Raw genomic sequence first — 21,930 nt, 5'->3', positions numbered from 1 at the left:
GCACTTTTATGGACTTCAAAACAGAAACGGCCATTCACTGCCATTATAAAGCTTGGAAGAGCCAGGACATTTTTTTATATTACTCCGATTGTATTCGTCTGAAAGAAGAATGGCATAGGCCAGGGGGAGACCAGGGACAGTTGCAACATGGGGATGGTTGCAACATGTCATTTTTCTCCAGAAACAAGCTAGAGTGATGACACTCATACTGCACATGCACAGTTAGACCCTCCCCCACCAAGAAGACAGACATATTTAACATCTGCTGCTGCATTTATTGAGCAAAACTTGTTTTTGAGGTATGAAAGTAATTTTTTTTCATTCGATATATTTTTGTCATACTGTCCTGACATTTTGTATGAATTAATCAAAACTTACTTAGTTTGAATTATTGTTTTGTTGACTTCTAAGTGACATGGTTAGCATGTGTCAAAGTCAGTGTGTCTAGCAGGCGTATGATGTTCTGTCATGGCTGATTGGGGACGGTTGCAACAAGTTATAAATTGCATGTTTAATAAAAGTTTGTTGCATTGCAAATTGTTCAATTCTTCCTGTCTGACACTGAAATATGGAGGGATTGAATAGCATCTGTAACACCTGCACAGTGAATCTGTGTAGGCCTATGTTCTACACATAAACAAACAAATCAATAACTGTTATTTGATAAATATGACTAAATAAATAAATTATAGGCTACAATAATATTATAAATATATTATACAATAAATAATACTATAATATTTTAGTAGGCCTAAAACAGTTAATATTTTCAGAATTCTATGCTCATTGAGACAAAAAGCTTAAGTTAATTAATGAAATTGAAGGTATTTTTAACATGTTGCAACCGTCCCTGGGTTGTGTCGCAACCGTCCCCTGGGTTGGGGTCAGTTGCAACATCTGACTTCTTCCATTCAAATAAATACTGTGAACGATATGTCATAATCATCTTTAAATGGTATGGGTAATTAGCAGACAGATGCAAGTTTAATATATACAAATTTGGTTGGTCTAGTCCAAATAGTCTCTGAGTAACTGAGAGAAATGCAAAAAGTGTTGCAACTGTCCCCGGTCTCCCCTATACACCTATATGGCTTGCTTGAGAGTAAATCAAATCATTTCATTTTAGGGTGAACCCTGTAATCCTTTGACGGTACACAGTGTATTTGATTATTGTTATTCAATATTCTTAAGAGTAAAATAGTAGCCTAGAAATCTCGACGCACCCTAGCGGCAGCAAAATGTAACATCTTGATATAGGTCTGGCTTGCCAGGCTAGTAAAATAGTACAATTTAGTACAACTGCCTGCTCTTCATTACTCTCATGGCCTTTGGATATCAAAATGTAGTAGACCCTCTGAAACGGTTGGCATCGTAATAGTAATCAGTCCAGTTCCTTTTTTGTAGCCAGTAGTCTATGTTTAGCAGGTTAAATAAAATGGATGATTTCTGTGAAACCCCTGCCTCGACTGAGCGAACTCACCCCACCCAAGTGCAGCTACTTTCACTTTCACTCGTTTCAGCGTGTCTGGTAATGACTCAGAATAACAAATATAATGACGGGAGGAGCCTCAACCTAACGGGTTCGTGCAGTCTAGAAGTAAAGAATCGTGCGGTCGCTTTCTGCTGTTAAAACAACAAATATCTTCGCTAACGCCGGACAGTCTCCTTTGCGCCATCGCACTTTCAATAAGGTATTAAACATTCAGATTTAATCTTTTATGTGTACGTATGAAATCGCGGGAATGGCTTTGTTTTAATTTTGTTTTTATCTTGCGTTTTGTTTTTTCGCAGAGTCATGGCGTGTGGCGGGCTCATGTCCGCTCCGGTGTGTCTCATTGAAAATGATGAAAATGGGAAGCTGTGTGTTAGGAAACGGGCCAAAGACATTCTGGATGGGATAAATGAGCCCGTGGTGGTGGTGTCTGTGGTGGGACTCTACCGTACGGGGAAGTCCTACCTTATGAACCGCCTGGCAGGACAACAGTCCGGTGAGAGAAACTGCTGAAAGACATGTTGTGCAGTAGTAGGCTACATGGACGCACGGTAAATGAGTATGTGTAAAACAGTAGGCTAACTGCATTTAAATGGGAACATTTATACATGTAAACAATTATATATTACAAATATAAGTTAAAATATTAATAGTAAGAATAAGGGTATTTATGCTAAAACCTGTGCCCTGGACAATATATTCAGATTCATTCAAATTAATTTCATACACCTTAAATTAAAATGTATTCACAAAATATTTTGTGGGGCATAAAGTAAACAATTTTACAGTGAAACAACCTCCTGAGATTGTAATGATAAAAAAATTATAAAAGGTGCACTCAGTAAAACCTCCCTGACACTGTTGCTCACAGAATAAATTGATCATAACTGACTGAATAAAGCATTTCAACAATGGCATCTGCAACTAAAAACTGTGATTATACTTTGTAATAGTTAAAGGGTTAGTTCACCCAAAAATTAAAAATATGTCAGTAATTACTCACCCTCATGTTGTTCCAACCCCGTAAGACCTTCGTTCATCTTCGGAACACAAATTAAGATATTTTTGATTAAATCTGAGAGCTGCATGGCTCACTCCTCCATAGGCTTCTAAGACATTATAACTTGCTGGCCCAGAAAATGCATTAAAGACATTGTTAATATAGTCCAAGTGACTACAGTGGCTCAATCTTAAGTTTATAAAGTGACGAGAATACTTTTTGTGCGCAAAAAACCCCAAAAATAACGACTTTATTCCACTATTAATTTCCTTCTCTCTGGGCCTCGAGTTTTTTTCACGTAGTGTAACTGCGTAGCGCTTCTGTGTTATACGGCACACGCATCACACACATGAACAGCGTCGGCCAATAGTGAGCCTACGTGTGACGTAAAACACGGATGCGCTGCGCAGTTATACTACGTGAAAAAACTCGAGGCCCAGAGAGAAGGAAATGAATAGTGGAATAAAGTCATTATTTTTGGTGGGGTTTTGCGCACAGAAAGTATTCTCGTCACTTTATAAACTTAAGATTGAGCCACTGTAGTCACTTGGACTATATTAACGATGTCTTTAATGCATTTTCTGGGCCAGCAAGTTATAATGTCTTAGAAGCCTATGGAGGAGTGATCCAACTCTCAGATTTAATCAAAAATATATTAATTTGTGTTCCGAAGATGAACAAAGGTCTTACGGGGTTGGAACAACATGAGGGTGAGTAATTACTGACAGAATTTTCATTTTTGGGTGAACTAACCCTTTAACAATATTATAGGTCAATCTGTAATGATTATTTTGGTTTCTCCTATTTCTACTGAGGAACTATTTACATCTTCACCTGTGACTCATTTTGTACCTGACACTCTGAGGAATGCTGAATGGCCGAAATGCATCAGTGTGTAGTGTTTTAGTAATTTTCTAATGTTTCTAGAGTGAGCCATGATGTGAATAAAGGCTTTTTAACTTTTGGGATCTTTTTTGAAAAAATATTATTGATATTCAGAAAACTTTGGTCAGGTTGTGTTACCAACACGCAGGAAACCATTTTGTGACAATCATAAAACTGGAAATGGTATCACAAACAGGATATCGTCTAAAGTTTTTTTTAGGTTTTTTTTATGATGTTTTTGAGAAATGTAGTGATGGGCGATACTGCAAATTTCGGTATCGATCCAATACCAAGTAAATACAGAGCCAGTATCACCGATATCGATACCGATACCAATACTTTTTTATTTTAAAAGCATGCACTTGAACTTGTATGCACTTTCCTGTGCTAGAGCCGTGTGTCATGATTTATGAGGTGAATGCATCATTAATATGCTAAATCTGAATACGTTTTCATAACTACTAGCCCTAAATATTTTGTGCTCTCAACTCGCCTGTAATTAGTCAGTGACTTTTACAAAACTACCCTAATTATAGTACTAGCCTACTACTAGCCTACTGTTCAAAAGTTTGGGGTCTGTAAGATTTTTAATTCTCTTCTGCATTTATTTGATCAAAAATAGCCTACAGTAAAAACTGTAATATTACAATTTAACATAGGCTATCTGTTTTCTATGCCATAGTAAACTGTAATTTATCCATGTGATCAAAGCTGAATTTTCGGCATCATTAATCCAGTCATGATGATATTTCATTTTAATATGCTGATTTGCTGCTCAGGAAACATTTCTTATTATTATCAATGTTGAAAACAGTTTCATAATTTTGTGGAAACCATGATACATTTATACAGAAATATTTGATGAACAAAGTTGAAAGAACAGCATTTATATGAAGTAGATTTTTTTTTAACAGTCTACCTTGACTGATCACTTTTGATCAAATTAATGCATCGATCCTTGTTGAATAAAAATATTAATTTCATTAAAAAAATCTTACTGACGTCAACATTTTGAACCGTTATGTACACTTTTGGTTTGTTTATTGCGAAATAACCCGATTGTTTCTCTGTCATCTAAGCAAGGCTTCGTTTCCCAAACGCACTGGGCCTGTGAGCTCAGCGAAGCACCAGCATCGAACGCTCTCTGTGATTGATTGGTTTCGTCTTGTATCCAGATGACTAGGAGAAAAAGTTCTATCCTACACATAGACAGTATATAAATGATCCTACACAATTATCCGCTAACATTCGATTATTTTTCCAATTAGAAGCTTATTTTATGCACTGAATTGCGTGCTAAATTAATAAAAAATTACTGGTAAAAAAACACATTTGGATCGATATTTTTATGTGAGGATCGATCCTTTTCGATACCACGTCAGTATCGAAGTATCGATACTTAAGGATCGATCCGCCCATCACTAGAGAAATGTATAAAACCAACGCGAATACAAATATTATATTTCTTGAGTTCTGGATTGGCAAGTAGATTTAAAAAATTGTTTTTCCTCTTGGCCATCCTTAAATGTCATTGTGATTTGTCTCAGGCTTTGCTCTTGGCAGCACTATTGAATCAAAGACCAAAGGCATCTGGATGTGGTGTGTCCCTCACCCCTATAAAGAAGGACACACTCTGGTGCTGCTGGACACAGAGGGACTGGGTGATGTGGAGAAGGTTAGGAGGAAAACTGCATCCATAGCAACATTATCTCTATAGTCTACCATCACCTAGTCTTGTGCTTTCACTTTCCATTTAATAGATGAGAAAATTCACTGCACAGAATTATTTAGACATTACACATCGGTTTTAAACTGAATGGTCTTTTGCTACTAAAGGTAAATAAGTGGCCACTTATTCTGTAGCTGACAGACTGTTTATGTTTCAGGGGGATGAGAAACATGACACGTGGATCTTCTGTCTGGCTGTTCTTCTAAGCAGCACTCTAGTGTACAACAGCCAAGGGACCATTGACAACAATGCACTGGAAAAGCTGCAGTATCCTTCCATCCTCCATACACAATAAACATGCACATTCACTGTAACAAAAGAATTGAAAACACTCTCATTCTCTCAACAATTCTTCCTGAACAGAGCTTAATATAGCTACGTTACAGAGCTGACGGAGAACATTCGTGTGAAGGCAGAAGTGAGTCGAGACGAGGACGAGTCAGAAGATTTCATGCGTGTTTTCCCATCGTTTGTCTGGGCTGTTCGTGACTTCACTCTGGAACTGAAAAAGGGGGATGACCTAATAACATCGGATGAGTATCTGGAGAGCTCACTGAAACTCAAACCAGGTGAGACAAAAACATACTCTTTTACCTACAGCCAAAAATGCCATCACAGTAAAGTTTTGTCCTGTTGAAAACACTAATCTGAACTAGATTACAGGAAATTCTATATGGTCTTAAAGCTAGTGATGTTACGTCTGACACCGACGCTCCGAAGCTTGCTTCAAACTCGAACGGTCCTTGCAATGAACCACTGCTTCGGAGCTTGTATCATTACGTCACTAGTCACGTGAAAATGACTTCTGAAGCAAACACACTGGTTCACTCCTGTAGTGAACCACCTGACTGCTTTGACAGCCCAATCCAGTGTTGACAGGTTTGAAACCTGGCGGCTGTATTTCTTATAAAAGTGAAGGTAAAAAAAAACTATAGAAACCATTACAGAAATTCTATTGGATTTAATGGTTTTCATGGGAATTTTATTGGTTGTAATGGGAATTCTAGTGGTCTCTGTGGGTCTACTGATATGTGTTGGGTTGTATTGGTGGGGGCATTAAATCCTAATGGAATATGTCCCAAACACACTACAAAAAAGAATTATGTAGTGGTTTAAATGGTAAAAGCCAATGGTTCCTATTTTAATATAAACCATTAGAATTTCTGTGATGGTTTCCAACTTTTTTTAAGCTGGTCTGATCTTCTGTCCTTGTCTAAAGAAATAATTACACACACACACACACACACACACACACACACATCATGCTTAATGTTTTTTTATCAAGGTGAACACATGAAATTCATCAGTATCTGTAAAATTCACCTACATAAATGAGTTTCACAGCACTAACACTGTTTCAGCTTTGATCGCCTCAGTAAACACGTAATAAACGGGGCGTTACTTGCATTTTATGGTTGTCAGCTTTGTTGCATTACATTTACTTCACCAGGAGATGGTGCTGCAATTTCTATCTGAATGAAGCTTCGAGTAATGAACCATTTTCGACACAATTGTATCAGAAAGCAATAATGCTTCGAAACGCTTCATTTGGCCATTACTACTTAAAGCTACAGTGTGCAGCTAGTGACACGTTAGTCATAATTGCAGAAATAATGACTGTCTCCAAACAAACAAGTTTTCCCTAAAAAAAAAAATCCCCAAACTCATTCCTCTGGCTTAGCTTAAATTGGCTCTCGTAATATAATACAGTGTTTTCCAACCCTGTTTCTGGAGGCACACCAACAGTGCACATTTTGGATGTCTCCCTTATCTGACCCATATATTACTGATCTTGAAGTCTCTACTAATGAGTTGGTGAGTCAAATCAGGTGTGTGTGATTAGGAGGATTTGAAAATGTGTAGTGTTGGGGTGCGTCTCAATCAGCTCCCGAGCTAGTAAATCAGTATATCCTGTTCATGAATTCAAGCACTGGTCAGGATGGTAAGGATCCTGGCTCACTACACATTGGGACACTGATGACTCTATTTCCAGCGACATGACAACGTCTTATAATAACTACTGGTATTTATGAACAACAGCAGAACTGACATGGCATTATTTTTAATGTTATTTTCAGTTCCCTGGAAGGATTTTGCGATTGAGACAGGCTTTTAAATGGCCGACTCCCTGATCAGTACCCTGATAACTGAACTAGGGAGCTGATTGAGACGCACCCTTCCTGTGCCTCCAGGAAGAGGGTTAAGAAAGACTGATCACTGATATAGGGTGCTTCTCAAACAGAAGGCTTTATCCTATTCCTAGTGATGCTGTGTCCTTCCTAGTCCAGTCCTTCATAGGCTTAAAGACTTCTCCTCAGCATTAAACGCTAGAATGAAACGGTCTAGTAAGTGTGCATGGCTACTTCAAACATATTCCCACCCCCACGGTCAAGGCACGAAAACACGGTTAAAACTTAATTTTGGAAAAATACTTTGTATCAAAAATCTTTGTATTAACTGGCTTTCTATTAATGCAATAAGGTTATAACAATGGTGTGTTTAATGACATCTGTCTGTGGTCTCCCAGTGGCTTATATTATTGACTGTTTATTGTCAAGTGATCAATTTACACCAAAACTAAAGATAACATGCCTTTATCTCAGAAAACATTATTTTTGTCTTGCATTTCATAATGAACTCTTAGGATTGTGGGTAATTGAAGGATGTGAAGGATACACTTGATGCATCCTTCAAAATGAACTGAATGAAGGATGCGAAATGAAGATTGAGATGTAATGATGACATGGCAGCTGAGATATGCAACTTTACCAGGACACAGCCTTCCATTTGAGAAGCACCCATAATGTATACAGTATATATTATGATTTCATAATTATGTTATTAATAATTGTACTTTTTTAGGGAACTCACCTCAGGCTGAGAGGTTTAACCTGCCCCGTCGATGTCTGCGTCAATTCTTTGCGGTGAGAAAGTGCTTTGTGTTCCCTCGGCCGGCTAGTACGCAAAACATGAGGAGAATGGAGGATCTGGCCGAGGAAGATCTGGATTCAGAGTTCCTTGAGCAGGCAAAAACTTTTTGCCGTTACATTTACGACAACGCAGAACCAAAAGTCGTCTGCGGAGGCCGTACAATTACTGGAACAGGTGTGTGCACCTTAGAAACCCTTATAGAGAACAAATTTATAAAAGTTTTTAATCTCTTTTGAGAACCAATAATTAATGGACTGTGTATAAAAACAAAAAGGGTTGTCTGAACTATCGAGTTGTGTTTCCTGACAGCTCTGGGGAATCTTGCTGAGGTTTACGTAGAGGCGATCCGCAGCGGGAAGGTTCCATGTCTGGAGAATGCAGTTGTGTCTCTGGCTAAGATCCAGAACGTCCGTGCAGTGAAACAGGCCCTGGAGTCCTACATGACCGAGTTGCTCAGCATGGCTCAGCTTCCTATGGACCCTGCAGATCTGTCCAACATCCACACAGTCGCAGAGAAGAACGCCATTGAAGGTTTCATCACCATGTCCTTCAATGATAATGACCAGATCTACCAACAAGAGCTCATGGTAAAATTGAATTCTTGTTGTGTTTTATTTTGTATTTGCATAGAGGCGATAAGATTTAGCTAACTTTTTATACATTTAGAGAAAAATTCCATGTTTAATACAAATGAAGCTTTATAATGATGTCAACAAATGATGTTAAAACGTAACTTGCATTAGTATTGAACCCGACATATTCATTTACTAAGCACTTATGAACAGAAAGGTCAAAAGAGAACCATCACAAACTCCTCCTTTTCTTTTGCTAAAGTTGCTATATTATCTGAAAAATGCATGCACAAATGCACCTATTAAAATTCTGGGCCAACACTATGTTGCTGTCTGGGAATCCATGTGCAATATTCCCTTTATCTCAAATAAAAGTATAAAACAGTTTCTCTCTCTCTCTCTCTCTCTCTCTCTCTCTCTCTCTCTCTCTCTCTCTCTCTCTCTCTCTCTCTCTCTCTCTCATTGCTTCTCACAATTTAGAGGAAGATTCATAATGAATATGAAGACATGTGCCTGCAGAATAATCAAGCGTCTCAAATGCAGTGTGAGGCGGTTCTGCGTGAGGTGTTTGATAAACTGGAAAAAGGCATTTCTGACGGATTATACCTGAAACCTAGAGGATACCGACAGTACAGAGACATGCTCGCACAGCTGGCTGAAGAGTACAGAGCAAGGACACAGTCACAAATAATGGTACAGAACACACATGCTTTGCTTGCATTTTATTGTTCTGGATGGCCATAACAGCATGAAACGGCACTGATAAACATCCGTAATGCTGATAAGGATTAAAGATAACATGACAACAGCTAACAGCGATGAAACTGAAATATGAAAAATTCTATCATTTACTAAATCTGTGCTTTTGTTTTTTTCCTTAAAGCATAAAATTAGAAATTTTGAAGAATGTACTTTTTATTCAAACAGTATGAAATGATCAGGACTGTCAAACTTGAAATAGGGCAAAAAGCAAACAAACACCATGACTTATGTGTTAGACTCAATATTCCAAGTTATGCAATATGATACGGCTTCACAAGATTTGGAAAATGGTGCATGGGTAATTTGGGCAACTTTTATGATACTTTAATTATTGTTTTCATTTTGGAGCTTGAAAGCCATGGTAACTAAAAAAATAACATTTCCTCTTGAAAAAATTTACACCATGTTGGTTTGTAACAACATGAGGGTTAGTAAATTATAAATAAAAAAACTTTTATATATTTGGGTAAACTATTCTTTTAAATATGATTTGTTGCTATCAAAACAACACTCCCATTTTTAAGAAACAGATATTTTGAATGATTAGGAATGTTTTTTTTCACAGTGTGAGGAAGTGTTGAGTATGCATTTGAAAGCAAAGGAAGAGGTTGGAAATATGATTCTACAAGCCGACGAATCTCTCAGTGCAGCGGAACAGGAAAAAGAGGGTACAATTCAAATCATCTGCATCTTTTCTGTCAATCAAGGCTCTCGGTGATAGACTGTACAATGACTAATCAGAGAACAGAACAGATTTTGTGATTAACTTATAGCTGCAGTAGCACACACTTTCATTACTATACTTCTCGTGTGTATGTGTATTGTCTAGCTGTTGGGTCAGAATGTGTAATCTTTCTCTTGCTCTATACAGTGCAGAGATTAAAGAATGAGATCTTAGAGCAGCGTCAAAAAGGCCTAGAGGAACAGAACCGGTTACAAGAGCAGGCGTTTAAAGACATGCAGAGAACCCATGATGAGCATGTGAATCAGATCATTCATCAGATGGAGAGAGAGCAAGAGAGAATGAGGAGAGACAATGAACAAGTCCTGGAAGCCAAACTGAAGGTAAGAACAGTATACTCACTCTAAAAATTCTCACAAGTAGAATTAAGAAAAAAACAGTCACAATTAGGTATGCAAATCGATGTAGGAAAAGCATGAATTTCATCACAAACTCAGATGAAACTGTAAGTTGAAGTAATTGCTGTTGGTAGGCTATTTTTGAATAGATGAACATTCTTTCAATGGAATATGGGCGAATTTTTTTTTTTTTAATAATAAAATTTACTAAAGGTTTGAATAGAGTCTGTACATTAAGCTGTTTGGTCTGAATTAATTGCAAGGTGTAATGTTCAAAGTTAGAGGGATATTCAATGTTATGTAATGTTTTTGGAATCCCAATATATTGCTGCTTGCAAGCACCATTATGAATAAGTGGAAGAAATAATTTATTTAAGCAGCATTTCAGCAAATGTATAATTTAAGTCATACTGTCTTTAAATGCAAAAAAGTAAGAAGTAATGTAGAACATATAAATTGTGTATATGCTAACTATATAGAATATGGGTGATTTTTGACATGCTTGATTAAATGTATTGTCTGAGTTTTTGAGGTTTACTGAATGTGCTTATGGTCAAGATTAGGATTAGACATTCTTTATTCAGATGCTGTTTGTGTTGCAGGAGAAGGAAACTCTTCTACAGCAGGGCTTTCAGCGGGAAGCTGCCCAGATGCAGAGTGAGATTGACAGCCTGAAAGCTGACATGAATAAACAGGAGGTGTCCCAACCCTCCACAGTGAGCAAGGTTTTGGATGGTATCGGCACTGCGGCGGCTTTGTTCTTGCCAGGCTTTGTCCCTAAAGCAGCTGGGATTGGTCTATCCTGGCTCTCAAAACTGTTTTGAAAATGGATATGCATTGTTCACACGCACTCACCTAAACATAGGCTATATGTATTATTCTCCAACACAGCTTGAATTGTCCTGCTGTTACTTGTCATTGCTTGTGAAATTGAGTTGCTGTTCTCCTAGATGACATTCATGTTTAAAGCCCAGCTTATTAACTGCCAAGCATGCACCACCAACATGTTATGAACTATAAACAAAGCTGTGTGATCAGAGTGATGTGAACTTTTCCATATAACTTTAAACTGATTCCCATAATCTGAATCCTGATGTAAATCTTCCTGAGAACCTTCAAATGTATAGTTTGATATTTGGCCATATTGAGATTATGACATTGGCCAATATCTGTGTCCAGTTGACAGATTAAGAAAAGCCTTGTCAGTGGCCAATATAATTGTACTTTTTGTGTTTAAAGTTTTAGTTAACAGACTTGTACCACTTTCTTATTGTTTTTGTTTGCCTGTAATCCCTATAGGCTTAAAGTGGTCTGTGAAATATAATAAAATATTTCATTTGATTCAGACTAATTGTGTTTGCACAAAATAACACATTATGACAAATTAGTTAAATCATTTATATTGTAGCACATAACTGTAATAGAGTTTAAGAGATTTCAGTGTTACAGATTTTGTAACAGAGTGTAACAGAAAACTTCCATAACTGAAGTCCAAACATTTGGATGACTTTTGGTTGCAGTTAGGCTCAGTGTAAGAATTTACAACCATAAATTAAACTCAATTAAAATGTATTAGAAATTATGTAAATAAAACAAAACCCTACTTGTTATTTTTTAGGCAGTCTCAAAACATTTTGACTTCTACAGAACAAAACAGACTAAACTACAACTTATGTGGAGTGTTTTATTTAGGTTTTAAAATATCAATATGTATGTTTTTAAAAAAAATTCCACATCTGTGAAATGGTACTCACAGTAGTATGCTTTGTTTTAATAATCTGTCTAATCTGTGCCAACAACATAAGGACAGCAACTACATCCATTCAGAACTTGAATTTGTTATATAGCAACTTAATAAGCATGTTGCGTTTTAAAAAGGCTTCAAAATTCATTTTTAGGTATGACTGTGTTTTTATGTAACAGTCTCTCCAAGTAAAGTTCATCACAGACCTTATTTTACACATCAGCTATTCACTAGGAAATTCCTGAGAACCCATGAAAAATTTGCCTTCCGGTTTGGCCTACAAATTTATGCCATGATGGCGCGGTTCAAACTTTACATGCGACCATTTCTTGTATTCTAAATCCTCACCCTTGTTCATAATAAATAATAAATGGAGTGAAGTTTTTGTTAACATCAGCTTCTAAAGCTGAGGTCAGGAGTCAAATTGACTCCAAAAAATGGGAAAAGGAGTTTGTGATGACAGCAGCTTCATGGTTTATGAACGTACAAGTTAAACAATGATGAATTTTAATCTGATGAATTTAATGATTGTAACATTGTTCGAAGAATGCAATGGTTACATCCAAACACAAACAGTAGGGTATGTGAAATGAAGGTCTACTAAATACAGGCAAACTTGTATGTCTTACTACATGCTTAGAACTATGGATTTTCCCATAACCAGCAACACAGAACAAAATGTTTGTGCACAGTACAATAAGTGACTCAATAAACTAAATATAATCTTATTAAATAAAACCTACGCATGATTGAGTTTTATAAGCTATAACTATAAATGAATCAATTTGTAATTCAACAGTGATTTGCACTGAAGGGGTATTTATTAGGGGCCAAGCACCGAAGGTTGCTTATTCTTCCTTCTTCCGACTGGGAGTCTATGGCAGCCCATAGAACCAATTGCGGGAAAGTTGTAATGGTTTGACATTCTGATAGAGGACAGTCCCTACATTAAATACACCAATTTTGGTGTGTCTAAGTCATTCCCTCTAGCGCCACCACCTGTCCAAAGTTTCACTCATATTTTTCTAATAACTTTTGAACCGTAAGGCCAATCAACAAAATTATTTTTTCCTCTGATTTGTGAGCTCATGACGATTCGATTGCATCATAATTTTCCGTCATAGAAATATGGTTGCCATTTTGAATTTTCCGAAAAAGCTACTTTTTCGAAATCGTCCTAGACGGTTTGTCCGATTTGCACGAAAATTGAACCAGATCATCTTCAGGCAGTGGTGACAAAAAGTTATGGAATTCAAATTGATTTGTCAAACCGTTTTCGATAAACGCTCAAACAAATTTTACGTAGCGCTTGCAAAAACAGTCGTAAGACTGTATCTCCGCAACGGTTTATCGTATTCAGACCAAATTTGGTACATGTCATCACAAGCATGACCTGAGGCTACATGTTGTGTTTCGGCGCAGCGCCACCTACTGGTCTGGAGATATGAAAAATGGCTAATTTTGCTTATAACTTCTGAACAGTTTGTCCAAAAATCATAAAATTGGTCTCGTTAGATTCAGGGCAACATGCCGAGTCGAATGATATCCAATTTTACCATATCGGCCATTTTGACTGTCGGCCATTTTGAATTTTGACTCCTGAATCGTTGCCAAGTCCTTACGGTTTGTGTAGCGTTGTGATTTAGCGCTTAAAAAAAATTGCCGATATCTTCAAAACCACTAGTCCGATCGAGACGAAACCACCGTCAGAAGTTTGGAAACATAGGTCGATAGCTAAATGCCAACGCTCAAATGTGAAAATATTGATAGTAAGGGGTAGTAAAATCCAATCAAAGTCATGTGTCAGTCATTTTTTACGTGTTTTTTCATATAAATGTCTATAACTCTGAAGCGAATTGAGATATTTTCACCAAAATTGACACACATATGTATGGGCTCACTCTGAGGACACACAAAAAAAATGGTGGGACTGAGCCTCTTGGTGGCGCTATAATAGAACAAAACATGAAATTCCCATTGACTTCAATACAGTTTTGTAAAATAAAATGCTATACTAAACAAATGCATTGGTGTAATATTACGAAACTCAGAATGTGCCATCAGCACCATCCCCTGAAGGAACCCAAAATATTTAGAGACAGTGCCACCTAGTGGTCAAAAGTGATAATCAATTAAATCATATTTTTAATTACTGTTTCTATGATTTTTCAGCCATTTCGCCTAAAATCCTCTTTAAATGTCTTTAATTGCTCATTGTTGCAGTTGATCTGACACTTTCAGCTATGTCTTGTCGTCTTATTCTGCTTGGCCCCGGTAATTGCTGCTTGCAGCTATATTTTAGTTTTGAGTCCTTTCATCAGCACCTTGTATTGGAGTATGGAAGGAAGGATTTCTGATACAGCTCCAACAACAGGCATCAGATATTCCTTCATAAAACCGCCAGAACTTTTCTCTTCCTTTTCTTTTTTAAGATTCTTTATCTCTTCATCCAGAAAATCAGCTTTCTCCCTAAAGCCTTTGTTTAGCATCTCCGCCTGCTCCTTCAGTTTGCTGTCGATGGCTCTGTCCATCTCCTGCTGCCGCTGCTCCATCTCCTGTTTGAACTTCTCCTCCATCTGCCTCTTTTGGTCCTCCTGTCGCTCTTTTTCTGCCCGCATCATTCGTTCACTCTCAATGCGTTTCTCCGCTTCTTCTTTACACTTCTGTTCCAGCAGAGCATTCTTCTCCTTTTCTTCTGTCAGTCACAATAAAAAAGGAGAGAAATGATGTGAAACATGATGCTAAGTGAAAGTGGAGAGTGAAATGGTGAAAGTGACATGATGGTCAAGTATGGTCACCCATACTCGGAATATGTCCACTGCATTTAACCCATCTAAGTTAGTGCTCACACATTAGGAGAAGTGAGTAGTGAACACACATACGCACACTGCAAACCGTGGACACACACACGCAGAGCAGTGGGCAGCCATTTAGATGCCTTGCTCAAGGGAACCTCAGTCATTTCCTGCTGGTATTGAGAATCAAACCCACAACCTTTGGGTTACCAGTGTGACTCTCTAACCATTAGGCTACAACTGCCCCTGTGTTAAACTGATACTAAACCTCCTGAATCTGAACTTCAAGATGCATTAAGAATTTGGGTTTGGTTTCCATTTCATATGCATTTATTCAATTACAAATGCTGCAGGATGAAACCGCCTGATGAATTACAAATATTCATACGGTTGGTAAAGATTTACCTTGAATCTTTCTGTCGTTTTCAGTGAGTTTTGTATCGGTGTAGAGGATACTGTTTGCTTCAGCTCCTCGCTCATTCAGAAACTCGTTCAGCACGGCCTCAGCCTGCACATAAACATATATATTTAGAGCACATCTATAGACATAATCATAACCCTATGTGTATTTAAAGAACCATTTCGTAAAAACACTGAATGTGTCCTCACCGATACACCTTTGTTGGGTTCTCTGCGGTACTTCTCAACGATGGCGTCCCTGTCTCTGCAGTAGAGGTCATATCCTCCAGACTGACTGTACTCCCCATTCTGCAGCCGTTTATTCATGTCAGAGAACAGATTCTTCAGCAGATCTTGGCACTTTCTCTCTGACGCCATCTCATTCTCTTCCAGCAGGCCTATATAGTGTACATCTATGTTTTCCTAAACATACATACACACATATACAGTACATATATCACATATACACACTGGAAAAAGTCTGTTATACTAGCTGAGTTATTGGTTAGGAATAAATAACCATCTACGCCCCCCTCCAACTTTCCTAAAATACAAATATTTTCTTTTCACAAGGATAATATTTAAATACTTCAGCTAAATATAATTCAAAATGAAGCATAATGATTAAATTAACAAACATTTGCATATTTAAGAATATAGCTGCATTATAATGAGTGTGCATATAATTGTGCATTTGAAACTCACCACTAGTTTTTTTAGGTGTTCTCCTTTTTCATCTTTAAAGGAGCGTTTCATAAACTCAGAGGTGGCCAGACTGCTGAACTTCTGGTGCTCCGTGGAAATATCATCCACATTTACTGGGAACTTGTTCTTCACCTGCAAAGAACAGCATGCTTTGTCACTGAATGGCTGTTACAATTAAATTCAAGTATTTAAATAAAAAAAGAATAACTCTGTGAATTTGAAAAAGGCAGAGCTTTAATTATTTACTCAATATTAGCATGTTAAATGGATAACATGATAATTTAAACTATTGCCTGCTGTAAGTGACAAATGTATATTTATGTGTCATTTTATTTAACATTATATCAAATCAGCTTTAGATATGTAAAGTACAGTTTGCTGAGTAACAGTGCTAACTAAATATGTGACCCTAGATCACAAAACCATAAGTCGCATGGGTATATTTGTGGTAATAGCCAACAATACATTGTATGGGTCAAAATTATCGATTTTTCTTTAATGCCAAAAATCATTAGGCTATTAAGTAAAGATCATGTTCCATGAAAATATTTTTGTAAATTTCCTACCGTAAATATATAAAACATTTATTTTTGTGAGTGAATGCTGCACAATCACGAACATAAATGGACAACTTTAAAGGCGATTTTCTCAATGTTTCGATTTTTCTGCATCTTCTGATTCCAGATTTTCAAATAATTGTATCTCGGCCAAATATTGTCCTATTAAACCATATAACCATATATATTATTGTCCTATTAAACCATACATCAATGGAAAGCTTATTTATTCAGCCTCAATTAAAAAATGACCCATGACTGGTTTTGTGGTCCAGGGTCACATATATGAAATTGTGTGTCTTACCTCTTCCATCCCACTCTGATAGACTTTCAGAGCTTCTTGAACAGCTGCCTGGTTCTCTAGATTTGCAAGAGCAACCACTGCATTCTCCAGACAGGGCACCTTCCCACTGCTGATTGTATCCACATAAATCTCAACCAGGTGCCCGAGCACTGACAACACACACACACATTTTACCTTTTCAAAAATATAAAGGCTTATGGGTCTGAAGTTCACACTCTGAACACTGAAAATTTCCAATAACTTAAATTGGTAAAACACTCACATTTGCCTGTAACTCTGTGTCCTCCTTTCAGTGTTTTCACAGAACTCTTGTGAAAGATGTGGTCACAAAAATGACCCGTGACCTCCAGAAAATCTGCTACAAGGTCCTTTTCTTGCAAGCTTTCTAAGCGTTTCATGTTTTCAGGCGAGGCAGGAGATGGGAACACGAAACAGTTCCGGGATGGGAAATAGTTTCGGATGCATTGACGGGGCAGGTTGTAGTCGCTGACTTTCTTATTTACACCTAAATTAGGTTTTTAGGAGAAAATAACACATTTTACCAAAGAAGATTGTGTCAACGTTTTTTTATTGTTGTTAATATTTAGTGACTAATTATTTAAATTCACATACTGGTGCTTGATGTTTATAGAATGTCTGTCTAAAATACCTTTCTTCAGCTGGAGGGCAAACTCAAGGTACTCGTCCTGAGTCACTTTCTTTCTATCAATTTCCAGTTCCAAGGTGAAATCTCTAACCACCCAGATGAATGATGGGAAAAAAAGCACAAATTTGGCATCCTCTTCCTCCTCTTCTGCTGCTTCTGTTGATCTGATCTTGATCTGCTCGGCGAGCTCGCTAACGTAGCTGCAGCACATTGAGAAATAACTTTATCTTGCAAAGTGTATGTTTGTATATTTGAAATAGGATGTGGGTTACGTGGCTGATTAAAGGATACTGCAGATTTTCCACTGCATTGTTATCGATGGTGCCACGGCTGTTGTACACTAAAGTGCTGCTGAGCAGAACAGCCAGAGAAAAAATCCAGCCGTCATTCTTAGAGTCTCCCTGAAACACAGAGTCTTCAAAATCAAAGCATCGACCATTGAACAATATTAACAAATCTACAGCTCAATCCTTGTCCTCACCTTGTCCACATCACCCAGTCCCTCTGTGTCCAGCAGCACCAGAGTGTGTCCTCCTTTATAGGGGTGAGGGACACACCACATCCAGATGCCTTTGGTTTTCGACTCAATAGTGTTACCCAGAGCAAAGCCTGAGACAATTAGAGTTTTTATTATTATTATTAGCACGATGTAGCTAATATTCACACATTAAGTCAGCGTGTCTAGACAGTTCTCTCACCTGACTGTTGTCCTGCCAGGCGGTTCATGAGGTAGGACTTCCCCGTACGGTAGAGTCCCACCACAGACACCACCACCACGGGCTCCTTGATTCTACTCAGGAGCTCAATGGCATCCTTACAGACGCGGAGAGATCCGTTCACATTTGCCACCAAACAAATGGGCGAAGACATTGGTCTGGCATTAGACATGCTGGCTCTCTCTAGCTCTTCCTGTTTGCTAAAGGGGAAAATAATCATTTGGTTACTGTAAACAGAATACTTTAAACAAAATGTATAAAACCTGTAGACACAACCTCAAAACAATGAATTCTTCATGGACTTTCAAATAAAATGTACCATTTACATTCTGTGTTAGCCATTAAAAACCTATTTTTTAATTAATTCTTACGTAGTTAATTCTGTTCTAAAAAATCACATGCTTTATTATGCTACAAGAATTATGATTTCAGTATTGTCTTTCTGATCTTCAACGCTGCTAAGGTGGAGAACGAATGGATAATAATAGGTCTCATTTATATGGTTTATTAAAATTGTATATATATTTTATTTATAAAATAATATTATAAACATATTTATCAACAAATCAAGCTTGCACTTTTATGACTTGTGGCAACAACTGCTGCCCACTTTCAGTTAGCCATTTGACATCGCCACACCCCAAAAGGCCTACAAGTAAAAGACAGTATTATATATCATTATAAATAATGTATTAAAATAATTATACAACAGCAATAATACTTTAAAACAGGCAAATATTATAAATGTATCTACATTTTTGTTTGGGACTGCGAGTCAGGAGCACAAAGGAAAGAAACAACAAACGTCGTGAGATTTGAATGTGATTCTATTATGCTTTCCGAGACCTCGTGCGCCGCCTAAAGGAAAATAAGTCTCGAACAGTTATTTATCTGCCGCAGATATTTCAAAGCCAAAAGGGATGTATAAGAATAAGAATATATGACAATAAAAATCACATTGTGAATAAAATGTGTAACTGCACAATTACAAGTCTTGAATGGACATTATACTGATTATATTAATATAATCAGTATTACCTATAGCTAGCCTACTGATTACATTGGTAGCCTAAAATGTTTGCACTGATTTACAATTATATAGCCTATTTTGAATAAATGCAAAATAAAGAAAGAAAGAAAAGAAAGTTCACTTACATGACCCAATGTAAAACGTGTCTCGACTCTGTATGATGAGATAATAGATAGCGATGCTCTCTCTTTCGTCCACGATGCTTCTCAGTCACAGCGCACTGAACGGAATCGCAGGTCTTATTTATTATTAGTTGTTTTTCAGTATCCGCCCATATGGATTTATAGCGGAGTTTACGTTAAACGGTCGATTTCTGGGAAACCATGTCCAGTAACCAATCACAAACCGAACTAGCGGTGCTTCGCTTTTAGTTTCACTTTCGTGTTAGCATCACTGATTCGCCAATGAGAGAACACGCCTCGACTCTGTCTGTATGTATTTATGGTGGAAAAGATAAAGGTGCTCTAAGCGATGTCACGCGTTTTTTAGGCCAAAACATTTTTTGTCACATACAGCAAATATCTCCTCGCCATCCGCTAGCTGCCTGTCCCCTGAACACACTGTAAAAAACGCGGTCTTTGTAGACACCCCAGGCTCCACAAACGGCAAGAAAAACAAACTGGGCTAACCCGCACCACGAAACTGGACAAGGTTGTAAATCAGTGCAAACATTTTAGGCTACCAATGTAATCAGTATACTGATAATATAATCAGTATAATGTCCATTCAAGACTTTTAATTGTGCAGTTACACATTTTATTCACAATGTGCTTTTTATTGTCATATATTCTTAATTGTATTTTAATTTATTTATTATATAACGTTATTATTTAAATAATTATTATGTAACGCTATTAATTATCTAAATATGTGAATATCTTTTCTTTTCTTTTTTTGATAAATACATCCCTTTTGGCTTTGAAATATCTGCGTCAGATAAATAACTGTTCCTATGAGACTTATTTTCCTATATATATATATATATATATATATATATATATATATATATATATATATGATTCTACTCAGGAGCTCAATGCATGTGTATGTGTGTATATATATATATATATATATATATATATATATATATATATATATATATATGTGTGTGTGTGTGTGTGTGTGTGTGTGTGTGTGTGCATTTGTCACAGGCTTTGCTCTTGGCAGCACTATTGAATCAAAGACCAAAGGCATCTGGATGTGGTGTGTCCCTCACCCCTATAAGAAGGACACACTCTGGTTCTGCTGGACACAGAGGGACTGGGTGATGTAAAGAAGGTGAGGAGGAAGACCATACAGCATTCACAGTGATGTTTCTGTAGCAAAAACCTCCACTGCAACAAAATAAACCATAATTTCAGCATGACTAATTTTATCTTTCATAGTGCTTGTAAGACAGCCATATTGCATTAAAACTCTGTTCCCCACATTGTGTGATGTAGTAAAACTGTCGTGGAAATACTTAATACAAACTTCTTTACCACGGACAATTTAAACAACTTGCAGTTGTTAAAAATACAATACAATACAATACAATACTTCCCTGAAGTAAGGTGACGGCGTCCCGTCGATGAAGCTACTATCACTACCTCAATCAAACTTTGATGTTCTTTTGTTTTCTTTTAAACGTAGAATATTTAGTACTTCTATCACTACCTCAATCACACATCTAGTGTTCTTTTGTTTTCTTTTGAGCGTAGAATCTGTTTCTCAGCTGCGCAGCATATACCTGACACGACTCCCAAGTTGCTCTTTGTAGAAATTAAGTTTTATTCATGGCCGGGAGATCACTGGTCACAACAACCAAGTGAATCTCCTGAATAGAATGATACATGTACATTTATATCATACAGTTGAGTAAAAATCAATGTCACTCAAGTCTTCTTCACTGTGTTTTGTTCTGGTGATTGGTTTGTAATGATCTGAGCTAGTCATATGACTGACATAGTTCTACTGTGTTAAGCTCTTTTTGGTTAAGTATATATGGCCTTTGACCTGAGCATCCTTAGTATGCGTTTCTCTGTACATTTAATGTTGAAAATACCCATTACATAAAATATTTCTATCACAGGTAAATAAGTGGCCACTTATTCTGTAGCTGACGGACTGTTTATGTTTCAGGGGGATAAGAAACATGACACGTGGATCTTCTGTCTGGCTGTTCTTCTCAGCAGCACTCTAGTGTACAACAGCTTGGGGGTCATTGACAACATTGCACTGGAAAAGCTGCAGTATCCTTCCATCCTCCATACACAATAAACATGCACATTCACTGTAACAAAAGAATTGAAAACACTCTCATAGCATTAGTGTAATTCTTCCTGAACAGAGCTGAATAAAGCTACGTTACAGAGCTGACGGAGAACATTCGTGTGAAGGTCGAGACGAGGACGAGTCAGCAGATTCCCATCGTTTGTCTGGGCTGTTCGTGACTTCACTCTGGGACTGAAAATGGGGAATAAACCAGTAACGTCAGACGAGTATCTGGAGAGTGCATTGACACTCAAACCAGGTGAGATTATGTACCTCTCATACTATAAAATTAACATTTAACTGTTTTTTATTATTATTTGTGTTTCCTGC

The 21,930-nt window shown here is 37.3% G+C and overlaps 2 protein-coding genes and 1 long non-coding RNA gene across 4 annotated transcripts; 2 read left to right on the top strand and 1 right to left on the bottom strand.

The window, feature by feature from the left end:
• Positions 1 to 232: 232 nt before the first annotated feature.
• gbp2 (guanylate binding protein 2) lies at positions 233 to 11,792 on the top strand. Of its 2 annotated transcripts, none has more exons than XM_084119869.1 (11): positions 233 to 299; positions 1,792 to 1,988; positions 4,925 to 5,052; positions 5,264 to 5,373; positions 5,482 to 5,675; positions 7,969 to 8,211; positions 8,347 to 8,624; positions 9,090 to 9,302; positions 9,937 to 10,039; positions 10,243 to 10,436; positions 11,054 to 11,792. In XM_084119869.1, exons 2-11 carry the CDS (start codon positions 1,796 to 1,798, stop codon positions 11,273 to 11,275), a joined length of 1,878 nt encoding a protein of 625 aa, XP_083975995.1. In that variant the 5' UTR covers positions 233 to 299; positions 1,792 to 1,795; the 3' UTR covers positions 11,276 to 11,792. The 2 variants fall into 2 exon arrangements, with proteins under 2 accessions (XP_083975995.1, XP_083975994.1); XM_084119868.1 differs by lacking the exon at positions 233 to 299 and adding an exon at positions 1,217 to 1,691.
• An 893-nt stretch (positions 11,793 to 12,685) lies between these two features.
• Positions 12,686 to 19,909, bottom strand: gbp1 (guanylate binding protein 1). The gene is made up of 11 exons (XM_084119871.1): positions 19,473 to 19,909; positions 18,300 to 18,517; positions 18,083 to 18,210; positions 17,893 to 18,002; positions 17,605 to 17,801; positions 17,218 to 17,460; positions 16,956 to 17,104; positions 16,095 to 16,226; positions 15,600 to 15,812; positions 15,396 to 15,498; positions 12,686 to 14,890 (listed from the first exon to the last, which is right to left on the bottom strand). Exons 2-11 carry the CDS (start codon positions 18,487 to 18,489, stop codon positions 14,487 to 14,489), a joined length of 1,869 nt encoding a protein of 622 aa, XP_083975997.1. The 5' UTR covers positions 18,490 to 18,517; positions 19,473 to 19,909; the 3' UTR covers positions 12,686 to 14,486.
• A 601-nt stretch (positions 19,910 to 20,510) lies between these two features.
• On the top strand, positions 20,511 to 21,729 carry LOC311086801. The gene is made up of 3 exons (XR_014607124.1): positions 20,511 to 20,625; positions 21,469 to 21,578; positions 21,689 to 21,729. It is a non-coding gene; the product is annotated as an uncharacterized lncRNA (long non-coding RNA).
• Positions 21,730 to 21,930: the final 201 nt, after the last annotated feature.

The sequence above is a fragment of the Abramis brama genome, assembly GCF_963993115.1.
Source record: "Abramis brama genome assembly, chromosome: 7".
Taxonomy (NCBI): Eukaryota; Metazoa; Chordata; class Actinopteri; order Cypriniformes; family Leuciscidae; genus Abramis; species Abramis brama.
This window is presented reverse-complemented; position numbering and strand designations above follow the sequence as displayed.

Excerpts from the sequence above, each read along its gene's own strand:
- gbp2 (XM_084119869.1), top strand. The coding sequence starts at position 1,796 with ATGGCGTGTGGCGGGCTCATGTCCGCTCCGGTGTGTCTCATTGAAAAT. Across the intron at positions 1,989-4,924 it reads CCTGGCAGGACAACAGTCCG|GCTTTGCTCTTGGCAGCACT; the intron begins GTGAGAGAAACT and ends GATTTGTCTCAG. Across the intron at positions 5,053-5,263 it reads GACTGGGTGATGTGGAGAAG|GGGGATGAGAAACATGACAC; the intron begins GTTAGGAGGAAA and ends TTTATGTTTCAG.
- gbp1 (XM_084119871.1), bottom strand. The coding sequence starts at position 18,489 with ATGTCTAATGCCAGACCAATGTCTTCGCCCATTTGTTTGGTGGCAAAT. Across the intron at positions 17,105-17,217 it reads ACACAGAGTTACAGGCAAAT|TGCTCGGGCACCTGGTTGAG; the intron begins GTGAGTGTTTTA and ends GTGTGTTGTCAG. Across the intron at positions 15,499-15,599 it reads AACCCAACAAAGGTGTATCG|GCTGAGGCCGTGCTGAACGA; the intron begins GTGAGGACACAT and ends GTTTATGTGCAG.